Source organism: Tiliqua scincoides, chromosome 1, assembly GCF_035046505.1.
Source record: "Tiliqua scincoides isolate rTilSci1 chromosome 1, rTilSci1.hap2, whole genome shotgun sequence".
In the NCBI taxonomy this organism is placed as follows: Eukaryota; Metazoa; Chordata; class Lepidosauria; order Squamata; family Scincidae; genus Tiliqua; species Tiliqua scincoides.
The window spans coordinates 224,728,838-224,742,954 of NC_089821.1; the positions used below are offsets into that span (position 1 = coordinate 224,728,838).

Here is a 14,117-nt window from a genome sequence, read left to right on the forward strand (position 1 = left end):
AGGTTGTCACACACAAAGTGTGGAAGATAGACATGGTCTTCAATACCAGTGTATGCAAGGAAGAGGACCCCAGCCCAGTCATGACTTCCAGGTACATGTATGCAGATGTTTGGCATCTGCTGATCGAAACATGGTGCAGGGAAGTGTGACCAGTGCGGTTTAGTGAGTCTATAGCAAATATGATTTCCATATAAAATACTGTGGATAATGGAGAATAAGCGTCAACAGTATTCTCAAAATGCACCAGTCGGAAGAGGGATACAACTCTCCTTTCCATCTTATCGTACTAACCAAAAACAATGGATAGGAACACCACAAATGAGGCAATGCAATTGCCATCTGTAGATGGGCATCACATGGGCTGGAGGAAACTGCCATGTCCTTATGTTAATTAAGACACATGATTTCAGGCAGGTTGGACATATAATGCAGTGTCAGTTCTGTTGCCTAAAGAACAACTGCAAAATGGAAAGATAGTCCTTCAAGTAACCTGATAAAGAGAAAAAGAGTAACACAATCGATACATAATATCAAAGTGCTTAAAGAGTAAGATAACTTTACCTTATAATCCGTCCATTTTCAACGTAATACTGTACTCTAAAGAAAGCAACCAAGGGAGGGCTGAACTTCTCTGTTCCCTTTAGGAGAAAGTCGTGAAAAAAGACAATTAGACAATGCCTACAACCAAGACAGTCTCATGTCTCCCGCACCTTTGAGCATTCTGAAAGCATGTCCTCTCTCTAACATTTCAATGCTTTGTTTTCCCTATTCAAACATTATTGTTAAGAATACAGATGAGTGCTACTTTGTGATGCTCTGACCAGCGACGGGCCACATATGCGCTACCGCCGCTGGTCCCCCCCCCAGCCCCTGAAGCTGGGGGGAGCTCTTCTCAGCTTCTTTGGAAAACCGGAAGTCGTGTCTCTCACATGATTCAGGCATTCTGAGCCTCAGAGAGGCTTAGAAAAGCCTCCAGAGGCAAAGGGAGCGCAGCTTCCCTTAGTCTTCAGAGACTCTGTATAGTGTCAAACCTCACTCGACGACGGGGGCACTGGTCCGCAGCCCTGTTGCTAAGTGACACATGACTGTATTTATATATCACATTTCAACAAGAATGTTCACAAAGGGGTTTAGAGAGCATGCATGCATGCATACATGGTTCCCCGTTTCAAAGGACTCACAATCTAACAAAGGATGTAAAAGAAACACTAGCAGACAAGTCACCAGAAAAGATGCTAAGCTGGGGTTAATGGGGACAGTTGCTCTCCCCCTGCTAACCATTAGAGGGCCACCACTTTGCAAGGTGTTCCTTTGCCCTGTTAATAGGGTTATCATAACCAGGAAAGACTCCATGGATATAGTTCAAACAGGAGTGTACAGGCAATTTATTCCCTAAGGTTAGGGATGCTGGGGAGAATCTCTTCCCTAGCACAGCATTTATCACTGAAGACAAATGTTGTAACAGTGGGGGACGAGAGGGATAACGCTAAGGAATGTGCTGATGGCAGAATTGCTGGCACACTCCCATTTGGACTGTAACCACGGAGACTCTCCATGGTTACAATAACACCAAAACAGGGCTAACTGTATTTAACTCAGCTGCCATCTTGAAATTAAATCATCCATTAGCTAATTCCAATGATAATTCCAATGATAACAGTTCAATGAGTTCACAATGATTGTAGCACACTACTTTTCTGGGTCACTTACTTTGGCTGCCTCTACAGTTTACAAACACTCCTTGATCTTGGTGGTGATGGGGGCCAACAAGAATCTCAGATCTCCAAAAACAGCAGCAGGCAAAAAGGTGCAAGTATTAAAACTGGTAGTAAGCCAAACAGGGATCTTAGGGCCAACTTTCCAGCACCGATGCAGTTGCATTGATGCTCCGTGATAAGGGGACAACTGTTCCCTTACCTTGTGGAGGCCTTTGTGACTGCCCTCCCACTGCAGTGCATGCCCTGTTGGCATGGCTGAATCGGCACTGGAAAGTTGAATAGGATTGGGCCCTTAGTTTCCATTTCTATAATGACTGACTTGCTACAAGATTGACTTGACTTACTTTGCTTGTCTCTTTCTTCCATTCTTTTGGAAAGTATTTGCAAAGCTTCTGTTCCAGGTCAATAAACACATATTCATTGTCTGAAAGGGGAAAAGAACAATGTGTAGTAAACAGAGGACTTCAGAGACAAACAGTAACATTTTCAGCAAGTGGGACTGGATCCTGTGTGTGCAAGGCAGTCTGGAGACAATCCTGATCACGGCCATGAACTGGTGAGGAAAGGGGGAGGCTAACCCTTTTCTCTACCTCATTTTCCTGATGAAATCTGCCCCCTTTCCAAAGCTGCTATGTGGTCCACTATGGAAAAGGTACATGTCTAAAACCTAGCTGTTATTTGCCAAGATGTAAAGAGAGGATGAATCTAACTACAGAACTCAATTGAATTGCCTTGTTTGACTCTGCAGCTACCTGACACAAGTCAGATCAATGGTCTGTCTTAGTTCAGTGCTGTCTACGCCAACTGGCAGAGGCTCTCCAGTGTTTCAGGTCCAGCCAGACATATAGATGTCAGAAATGGGTTCTGGGACCTTCTGCAAGTGCTGTAGCTACAGCTTCTTATCTAAGGCTTGGCTTCTCTGTCCTTCAGTTGGTTTGAAGAGAGATTACTCCCAAGTAGAGCTAGCACTATACAAATCTTCCTTTAGCAGAGAACAGCACTTGAGTGGCCCTACAATAGAAAATACACGCTCCCTCAGTAGAATTGCAGCGTTTTACAGTTTTCTGAGTTGTTTTTGTAAAATTTCAGGGTATTTGTTCCTTGAAAAGGGGATAATTACATTACAGATCAGGTTCACTCCCAGGAAGGGGAGGATTACACATAGAAACTGAGCATTATTTATATATTGGGGGGGGGGGGAGAGGAAGCTACGTGACTCTTTAAGCCACTTTACAATGTCATCAGTACTGAGTGTGCTCCCTGCCTTCCTCTGCCAGGAGTCCCCTCCCTACCAGTCTGCAATTGCAGCAACCCTCCCAGCTATCCTCCCTTCAGTGCAGGAATGCAGCATTACATTCCTGTTCTAATGAGGTTAATATTGTCAAAATGCCAACCTGCAGTGTAATCCTCCAGCTACAAAAACAAAGAACCCTTCCCCCAAACTTTCTCACATGAGAGCAGAGTGGTTTGTTTTTTTTCAAGTAGGACTTACAGATCCTTGTCATGTGTTTAAGTTGCTCCCCCCCCTTTTTTTAAAGGCATTCTTCTGATTAAATGAAATCTGAGCACAAATTCAATCCAATTAAAGCAGAGGTAGAAAACCATAGGCTGAGATGTGTGCTCAGATTTGTAGGTTTAAGTGTCATTTGCATGACATATGGGTCAAATGTAGCATTGCTGAATTTTGCAGAGGCACACAGGCTCAATCTGTTCCAAAGTACGCGTACAACCCCTGAACCCACATTCAAAACCAACTCAGCTCTGGATAGGGCATCACCGACAATGAGCAGAGTGCATTTCCTACTCTACCTAGAGAACAGGGCAGCACAGACCTGAGATTTGAGAGAAAGACCTCCAGATAACATGTGATTTCCAAGCAGATTTAATCCTCAGCCTCTCTACTTTCAGCAATTAAATACTGTGAGGCACTGATAAGCTCTCTACAGGTGGTTATCCAGGGTAGAAATGAGTGTGTTGGGGAAGGAGGGCAAATCGGGCCTTTGCCTACTGGTTCTTCCTCCCACAAACTCCATGCATTCAAGACTTTGTTTTCACAGCTCCCTTCCTGTGTATACCTTCATTTTTTGCAGGGCAAGGATCACACACATGAAGCCTAAGAGCATTCAGTGTGCACACATAGGCTCTTGTGCAAATGAGACCTTAAAAACATGGAGGTCAGAAGTAGGGATTGTGTGCTTAATCCCAATCCTCCCTATGGACATTGTTTCTGCACTGGATAACCTTCTGCACAGGGCCATAGAATTCTTGTGCAGGGGCAGCACCTGGAGTCAGGCAAGTCAGGCACTGTCCATAAGAAGATCCACCCAGTTGGGATGGAGATCCACCCAGATTTCTCAGTACCAGAACAGTAGTGGCATACATTGGATGGAAAAGCGTCTACCGCTGCCACCACCAAACATTCCCCCCATTTGCTCATGGGGCAGGTAAAAAGGGCTACCACTACCCACTGCCAATAAATTTGGTGGGTATGTGGAGGCCAATTGCACTCTTAAGGGCCCCAGTGAAGAGCTTTGTCCAAGGGTCTCCAGCAACCTGGTTGTTCATGTGAATGCTGGTTAGTTTGGGGAAAAAAAGAATCAATTCATAGTCATAATTTTGGATATAAAGAGATGAATTACAGGTCCAGCTTTGTTATACATGGATTTTTTATACACGGATTTGACTCAACATGAATGGCCACTGCAAATGAGAAGGAATCCCTGGAGAAGGGGAAAATGCATCCCTTTAAAATCAGTTTAAAAGACTGAACAGTCCTTTAACAATAGCCTCCTTAATGAGGGGGGGGGCGGCTGGCTGACAATCCATCAATCCTTCTCTCTCCAGGCGACCCGTTCCCTTCCCTTCCCCCTGAGCACGTGAAAGAAAGGTGATCACTTTGCATTGGTGAAGGGAGGGACTAGCTTGGAGGACTACTAATTGATGGATTGTCTTGTTAATGACTCTTATCTTACATCACAAAGGTCAGCAAGGCTGTTTTTAAATCACTGGAGCAAAGAAACTTTGTTTTTAAATGGATTTGCTATAGTGCGTTTTTTGCCATCCACCTGAGTGCTTGGAACATGGAACCCACCAGAATAATGAGGCTCAGCCTGTACTTCAGATAAATCACTGCAAACATAATAACCTGTGATACCACAGGGCCACTTCACACATTACATTTATTTAGGTGTACAAAGGGACAAAAGTCAACAATGGCCTATCCTTTTCCTTTAGACCCTGGCAGAGGTGAATATCAGAACACTGGCTTCTATTTTTTCCAAATGTTTTTTGTGCCTTGAGGGAACCCATTAGTGGGTCTGACCCATTCTCAAAATATTATGGGGACATGGATTAGGTAGAAGTATGTTCTGATATATTGGCAGGAATAGGACCAGTCCATCTACGAGAATGAGGCGGGTGACCCCCTGCACCAGCCATCATCCTTCCCTCACCCCAAATAACCAAAAAAAGAAGAAGCTGGGAATGGATCAGAAGGAATAATTTGGAAAATGACAGTGGTGGGCTAGAGCAACTCTCACTCAGTTGTGGACCTGGTCCCGTGCCACCCCGGAGCACAGGACTGCAAGACGCCACCCCCACAACACACTGCCCCGGGATACTTACCTCTGCTATTAAGCCTTGTGCGAAGATCCAGAGCGCTCCAAAAGTCTTCTGAGGCTTCTGCAGCGCACTTAACAGTACTTCCAGTTTTTTGATGAAAACCGGAAGTACTGCTAAGGGCTGTGGAAGCCTCAGAAGGCTTTCTGAGTGCCCGCAGCACAGGGCTTTGCCTGTCCCTGCCCCCTCCAGAGGGCGGGTGGAGGCAGCAATGGTGGTTGGAGGCAGCGGCGCTGCGGTGATCACCACAGGGCCCACAAGCGTGGCACATGGGGCTTCCCCCCCACCCCCCAGGACTGCCACTGCTCTGACTCTCCTCCACACTTCCTCTTCTGCTCTGTTCCCCTCTTCCTTTTTGATTCCAGTGAGAAGGAGGAGAAGGGGTGGAAGTGACAGCAGGTGCACTACAAGGTGAAAGGGTGCATTTGGTGTGCGCTCTCAGGTGCTGGGAGGTCTTGACCTGGCCCTCTCTATTGGTATTGACTAATGTTCAAATTCTCAATTTTAGCAACATACAACAACTATCTTTACAAAGGATGACTTTGAAAAGAATAGAATGCATCTAGTCTTTATGGTGCTCTTTCTTGTAAATAGTCTATCTTGTTGCACAACTAAGGGCGCAATCCAAACCTGCGCTGGAGCAGGCAAGCCAGGAGGCTTGAGCTGTATCCAACGCAGGTTCATTGGCTGCAGCGGCTCAGCCACGGGCAAGGGGAAGCTTTTCCCCTTATCTGTGGGTAAGGGCTGTGTGCCCCTATGGGTCTCCTCAGACCTGCGCCACATCCGGAGGTGGCGCACGTCTGAGGAGAGCGGAGCGGCACGAAGCTGCTCCGCTCTCCCCAGGGACGGGGGTTGGGAACCCGCATAACTGCCAGGTCCCAGCCCTGCCCCTGGCTCCCCATGTGCCTGCCCCCGCCCTCCCCCCACCCAGGAATGCCTCCCCATGCCCTCCCCACGCCTACTTTTGCTGCTTGCATCGGCGCAAGAGCGCCAACACAATCGGCGGTGCAGGAGCCGCGGCGGAGGCTTCTGCCTGCCTCCGCGCATCGGCGCATGTAAATGCACCAGCACAGCTCCCAGCCACAAAGGCGCAAACATGCTTTATGGCACATTTGCGACCCTCCTATGCAGGTCCAAGTGACTTGGGCCAGCATAAGGCGCACTTTGGACTGCGCCCTAATATTATTTAAAGTATTTAGTGGGTGCAAAAGAAAAAAAATGGAGCTGGCAAACAGAATAGCTGCGGGAAAACATGAGACTAAATTTAAAAGCACATACCACCCTCTCTCCAAAAGGCCTGTTCACAGGCTAATGATCAAAGCCTTTCACGTGTCTTTTAATGATGCCCAAGGCTAGTGACTGTACTACACTGAAGTGCTCTCTCAGGCAGAGTTACACATGCTACGGATACCTGCCAAATCATTTTTCTCTCCACATAGTTCTTGCTTACTTTTCACAACACTGATTCCAAAGAAGTGAGGATCTTTAAGGTTCAGTAAGTCACACACTTGCTCGAAGAGGTCCTGTCCAGTGGCTTTTACCTACAAAAAAATGTAGGATAAAGGAGAGCATGAACAACCATCTTGGTATTTTAAATAGCACATGATAGTTTTTTTTCCTGGTCCGAGATCATCAAGGGGCATTTGGACATTCAGATCAGGAACATGAGGAGGACCAAAGTCCATGTTTGAACAAACTTTTGTAGCCGGGGGGGGGGGGAGATCTGGGCTGTCACATGGATGAGTGCTCCATTGTATCATGGTGTGAACTGAATGCACTGCTGCAGAGCAAGTTCACAGCTTACTGGAAGCAATTGTGCTTGCATTCTAGAGAAGTGCAATTTCACAGGTCTATTACTCCAAATAAATAGATTTAAGCAAGCAAAAGTAAGACTGTGGCCAATGGTGTTGCTTTGAATTGTACCTTGCATACTCAATAGTAGTATATTATGCAGGTAAAATGGCACCTAATTGCTGGATACGAGTGTTGTATGCTGCTTTGTACTAGAACAGTGGTTCTTAAACCTTTAGCACCGGGAACCACTTTTAGAATGAGAATCTATCAGGACCCACTGGAAGTGATTGGAAGTGGCATCATCAAGCAGGAAATTTTTTAACAATCCTACGCTGTAATCCTACCCACACTTACCCAGGAGTAAGTCCCATTCACTATTGTTGTTAAAAGCATATACATAATAACCTGTTCAAAGTACAGATCTGTAACATTTCCCCAAATGCAGTCACAGACCATGGTAGCATCAAGTCTAATACATATTAAAAATAAAATATTGAAATGAATGGGGACCCACCTGAAATCAGCTCATGACCAACCTAGTGGGTCCCAACCCATAGTTTGAGAAACACTATACTAGAGCAAAGAAGAAAATAGCATACAGATTTGACCAGTGCAAAGTTCCTTAAATCTAAGCTTTACTACACAGGATAAAGTGAAAGAATTTCAACTCAGGGGAACATACATCTGAAGAACCTCTTGTAGCAGTAGCAAAGGGAGTGGGAAATTCATATACAGGCCCACGGCCAACCTCTTGTCCCCTGAAAGCCTCTGGCCCACTCAACTGAACATGACCAGAACTGTGCTCTGATTGTGTCTGGAGGATGTTCTGAGGGCCAGAGGGGTTGAATGAATGAGCCCTTTCATTCATTTATTCACTCATCTAAGTTCCATCTCTAATTTATTTATTTAAATTTTATATTTAAATTTTTTCCCCGGCCCTCCATACCACACCGGATATTTGATTCGGCCCTCTGGCCAAAAAGTTTGGAGACCCCTGCCTTAGATGAAATGCTGCAGAGATTAGTTGGAATTTGCATAGCACTCTGAATGGTACTGTGCTGCAATTGATTATTGACGCAGAGGCAGAACCAAGAACAGAACTTAGGACCAGCAGCCCATTGGAGAGGCACCCTACAGGTGTTGGGCTATGGTGCCTTCTCTGTAATGCATGTTGATCCTCTCAGGTTGCAACCAAAATGATCAGAGGACTTGCACACCCTTCATATGAGCAAAGGTTACAACATTTGGGACTTATTAGCTTGTAAAAAAGGTGATGTGGTGCATGATTAGAAAATGAGGCATGATGTGGAGACTGAGGTTTTTCTCCTTCTCTCACAATACTAGAACCAAGGTGTTACTGAAACTGACTAGCAGGAGATTTAGGACAAAGGAAGTTTTCGAAGGGGATTGGGCAGATTCGTGGAGGAGGACAGGTCTACCAATGACTACTAGCCATAACAACTATACACTACCCTCCAGATTCAGTGCATTCCCATTTCGGGGAGCAAAGTGAGAGAAATCTGCCTGTCTCTTCTGCTTGTGGGCCACTGTAGGAAACAGGATGCTAGACTAGATGGGCCTTTGGTCTGATTCAGCCAGGCTTTTCTTATGTTATTTGTTTTTATGAGAAAACCAACCACACACAAAGTATTTTAATCCTTATGGATTAAACAAAGCCGGTGGGGGGGGGAGGGAAGGAGAAGGGATGAGACAGATAAAGAAAATTCTTGTTTTAAGCAACATTTCTAAAACCATTTAATGTTGCATGGGTCAGGTACACAGAAAAATAACTCAGCTGTCAATTCAGAGCCACCTTGTCCTACTTATTGGTATCACCTACAGGAAGAGGAACTACTGGGTCATAAATAACTGTCTGTTCTTAGTTCTTAGTTTGAAGGTCCTGGTATTTTTATAAAAGCATAATCATTGCAGATATCAGCATAAACAGCACAAATCCTTGTCTTCATAAGGGGAATATAAGAACATAAGAACAGCCCCACTGGATCAGGCCATAGGCCCATCTAGTCCAGCTTCCTGTATCTCACAGCGGCCCACCAAATGCCCCAGGGAGCACACCAGATAACAAGAGACCTCATCCTGGTGCCCTCCCTTGCACTGGCAATGAAAGAAGGAACAGAACATACCAGAACCTTTGTTTCCAAAAAAAGCCCTGTGCAAGGACAAGCAACGAGATGGTGCTAAGGGGAAGGTGAAGAGTGGGCTCTGTCATTCCTTACACTGCAGCCAGGTGGGCAGAGAACACAAGATGGAGGTACTTGCAGCATCTTTTTCTCCCTTTCTCTCACCAGCACCACAAGAGGCAGGGAGGGATTGCTATTCTCCCAATCCTCTTCTCATTCACAGTTAGCGAACAGCAAAAGGATCAAGACACTGACCAGAGGAGTTCCAGCAGTGGCAGAATGGAGGAGGGGGGATCTCATCACTTTGCTGCCCGCCCCCAAGGAGTTGCCATATGCAATGGGTTCAGGTTGTGTAATCAGTGGGCTGGCTATGGTTCAAGCAACAACATATTCTAATTAAAACTGGTAGCCTAAGGAGGGGTATATTATAGAGAAAGAAAGACAACACTTGATAAACAGTACCTATTCCTAAAAAGAAGAAACAGACTATTCCTAAGGATCTGACTAAGATGTAACTTCCCTTACTGAGCTGCAGCTTATTAAGACTGCTCTTTTTCAGAGGTGCATCTGCTCACAGATATGCACAAAAGTGTATCTCACAAAGCTTGGATCTTTGGGAGAAAAGATGTACTTGCCATCTAGTCCATAAGCAAGTTCAAGGTCAATTCCAGTCTTTCCATTTCTGAGAAGTTTCCTACTTCTCAAAAAAGCTCAAACTCACAAACAAGCAGAAGTTAACATGATATTAGCAATTTCAGTTCAACCAATCAATCTTAGAAGTTAAAAGTGTGAGCATTCTTCCAGCTAACAGACCCTTCTTATGCTACTTTATGAGTACAGGAGCTGCTTTTCTCCATTATGGGTGCTCTTTAGAAGTTCTCCTAGTCATGTAAAAGTCCTTATCTGTGAACATATTCCACTTGGCTTGTGGAATGACCTACTAGATGGTCCAGCCACATGGTCAGGAGTGATCACATGGGACTTTGCTGCAGAACTAGCATCCCTGCTGCAAAGGAATTGGGGGTACTAATTCCGTGGCAAAGATCACACAAATCAACCTGATGATATGATTAGAACACCTGTGGGAGCTAGGAAGCCTTGTTCATCACTAAGCATGGTTAAGTTTACCTTAACAGGAAATGAGTTGATAGTGATGGTGATGATGACAAACCCTTTACTGCCACTATGACTAACAAAGAAAAGTATCCATGTCGTAAATGTGGACAAATCCTTCAGCCTGCTGGCCAATAATTAATTAACAGTATTTATATACCGCTTTTCAACTGAACGTTCACAAAGCGGTTTACAGAGAAAAATCAAATAACTAAATGGCTCCCTGTCCCAAAAGGGCTCACAATCTAAAAAGATGCCAAGGAATACCAGCAGACAGCCACTAGAACAGACAGTGCTGGGGTGAGGTGGGCCAGTTACTCTCCCCCTGCTAAAAAAAGGAGCACCCACTTGAAAAAGTGCCTCTTACCCAATTAGCAGGGGTTGTATTAGCAGGGTCAATATATTTTGAGCAATACAGAGTGACAGCTGTAATTAACATTAAGATTAATTAATTAACGTACATGGGCCCTTGAGGCTGCATACATATGAACATGTGATCATGGCAGGAGCTATTACATAACAGCCAGGCCATTCTGTCAGCTTTCCTGGACAGATGCTTTCAATAAGAAGCTCACTCTTGAAAGCAGATCACTTACTGACCGCCACCAAGCCTGTATTGTGCAAATCAACCCTAAGGATTGTTCACAGCTAATCTTACTTTTTTCTAGCCCCCTCATCACTGCGAACCTGCATGGAACCTGGACCTGAAAAATGGCTAACAGCCCAATCCTATCTGGTGATGGTGTATAGGATGCCAGGCCACTAGTGCAGTGTCCGCTGCATCCTGCACACCATCCCGGAGAAGAGGCCAATCAAGAGGGGCGAAAAAGACTTACCTTACTTTCCCACAAGCTACAGGGTCCAAAATGGAACTCCTCAAAGCTATGTCAGCTCTGTTGCTGGTGTAACTCTGAGGAGCCTGCTAGGGGTGTGTCCAGCTTGGGATGGGGTTTTGGGATCTGCCAGCTGCCCAACCCCAATTCCTGCCCCATTCTTACCTCTCCACTGGCAGAACCCTGCCAGTGGCCAGTCTGTGCTGCACTGTTGGTGGCATGTGGATTTACAGTTCCTGCATCAGCAGCCGTGCAGCAGCCACCAGTGGAGGGGCTGCTGCAACATCAGGGCCCTCTTTGCACCGGTGCACCTGGTAGTACACTGGCACAATCCAAGGATAGGATTGGGCTGCTAATGTACTCAAGTGTTCCGACAATGTGACGCAAACAAGGCTCAAAGAGCTAGGCTTTTTAGAGGCATGATATATTCATTTGTAAGATCAAGTTATTAATGCCATATAAAAAGATCACCAACGCACATCCTGCTTTATCACAAAACAGAAGGAAAAACAAAAGACAGAACCTTCTCCAAGAAGCTCACAATCTAAAGTTTGTGGATGAAAACGGAAGGGCAGGGGAGCGGATAACAAGACAGCAGAAGGAGGTGAGAGACAAAAGAAAGATGAGTAACAAGTGTCCCATTAGGATTCCCACTGCGAGGCAATGGAAAAAATACTGAGGAATGGGAACAAAACCAATTGAGTGAATCCCCTCAGAAGAATTTGGCTTTAAAAGGAATGAAAAAACTGAACATCTCCTAATGCAACCCCTCGGCAACTCACGCTGCTTCACTGACATCCCTTTGAAGGACTACATTATTGAAAAACCAAGCAGGAGAACACAGAACTTCCTTCCTTAACTATTTGCTTTGAACACAGGCAGCTCCATGCATTTCTCTCTAAAGATTGCTTTAAGGCACCCTCAACTTCATACCTGCCAAAAGCAACAAACTTTTTTAACTTTTCTCTTTTTTTCTTCTCTTTTCAATTAATCTTTTCTTTTCTTTTTGCAATACCTGTTTTATTGCCAGAACAGATGAAAAGAATACAGGCAAGTTTGTATATGAGGACAAACAGCTGACTGACTCAAAATTGAGCAGTTTTGATGGCGAACCTGCCCACCCCAACAGGTGCATATTCTCTTTTTTTAAAAAGATACCCTTTATACAGATCTGATGCTACTAGTAAGATTTTTTCTCAGTGATACTCAGATTCCTTTAAAAGCACAGGGCTCTTCTGCTTTTAAATGCCACAAAAGACACAGAAACCATTAATAAATTTTGTGCACAAGGCCCACCAGTCAGGGAGACACACAATTCTCTACTTTATTGCTTGCACGAGGTTTCATCATTATGTTTCTGTAGTTGTGTTTTTTTTCCTAAAGGAAAAATGCATGACATATCCACACTTTATTTTGCCTCAGAACTATAAAAGGGAGATAAAACACTGCAAAATACCATCTCTCCAAACCTGTCCATGTTGGAAAATCAACACAGCTAAATGCCAGAAATAACAGATGTAAAGCAAAATCATTTGGCAGGGTCCAAAGGCTGGTCTCTGTCTAACGTTTGATGCTATGCAAGTGCATTTTCAAATTTTCAAATGCTGTTAACACATTTGAGAGAATGAAGAAAAACAGCCCTTCTCATCCAATGAAGTAAAGCTATCAAATTCAAGAAAACCGTTTTCTCATCTAGTCTAGTCCTCGTTTGTGGGGCTTGCCAATGCCAATAATGCCAGCATGGCTAACAGACATAGGGCACAATCCTAAACAGGTCTACTCAGAAGTTAGTCCTATTTTGTTCAATGGGGCTTACTCTCAGGAAACTGTGGTTAGGATTGCAGTCTTTGGCTCAGTGAACTTTTCTGCCAGCAATGAAGACGTCAGAAGTTCACGCTGGCTACCTGAATGCAACAAGCATCTGTCTGCATCACTCACTGTGCAATCTCAGAAGGCAACTTGGAGGACCCACTTACCCCTATGTTGACGTTTAGTTGCTCTCGGTCAGGTAGGAGGACACACATGTTCCTAAATTCCGGAGGCATCTTGCTTGGCAGTAGTTGCTTGCTCATTGTAGAACCGGTAGTGAACTTCTCCAACCTGCTCCTCCACGTAATGACCAACAATCGAAGACTCAGGAGTCAAGCCACTCTCTTTCTCTCTCTCTCCCTCTCTCCTTTGAACCTGATAAACACAAATCCTTTGAGTTTGTTTGCAAGAATGAGGGGGGATGTACTCAGAGGCAGGAAGCTCATACGCTAAGGAAAATTCTTTTGCTTCATTCCAACAAGTATATCGTGAACAGCCAAGTGTCTCAGAAGGGCTGCATTCACAGAGGCACAGTCATAAGTAATTCTAGCATTAGTCAGCTCTTTCGCCGATTAGCAGCTGGTTACATTACACAGTAGGTGGAAGGGCAACCCAAACCTCTGGAAAATTATCTCGGGCACAGGGAAGTGGCACCTGCTGCATGCATTCTCACCTCCTGAATCATTCTTTTTGTACCTCCCCCATGCCAAGTACCAGAGCACAAATGTGTCTCTTATGGGGGGGCACATAAACCCATCATGTCGTCTGAGTCACTGGAAAGAGAGTCAGAGAAGCGGCGCAAGGAGCAGCGGAGAATGAAAAAAAATATACTTAAAACACCAGTCACAAGACTGCAAAGCCAACAGTAAACACCATGGTACAGGCAGCTGGCCAAAAGATGACTCAGAGAGTGAACAAAGAATAATAACACTCCTGAGTAGGGTTAGGAATACTAGTAGAAAAATGGGAGAAAGAATAAGACTTTTACCCCAACAGTTAGCGCTTAGAAATTATTATACTGGACCTTACTGGAAATGAGACACCCATTTCCATATGCACCATGCTATGTTACGAAAAAACATGGGATCGGT

The 14,117-nt window shown here is 44.8% G+C and overlaps 1 protein-coding gene across 1 annotated transcript in view; it reads right to left on the bottom strand.

The window, feature by feature from the left end:
- The window catches only part of FRMD1 (FERM domain containing 1), a 32,260-nt gene extending 18,971 nt beyond the window's left edge, over window positions 1-13,289 (bottom strand). Inside the window, exons 1-4 of the mRNA XM_066611375.1 lie at window positions 13,194-13,289; window positions 6,787-6,877; window positions 2,063-2,142; window positions 562-638 (exon numbers count right to left, since the gene is read on the bottom strand). Coding sequence (XP_066467472.1) covers window positions 562-638; window positions 2,063-2,142; window positions 6,787-6,877; window positions 13,194-13,289 — 344 coding nt within the window. The remainder of the gene's footprint in view (window positions 1-561; window positions 639-2,062; window positions 2,143-6,786; window positions 6,878-13,193) is intronic.
- Window positions 13,290-14,117: the final 828 nt, after the last annotated feature.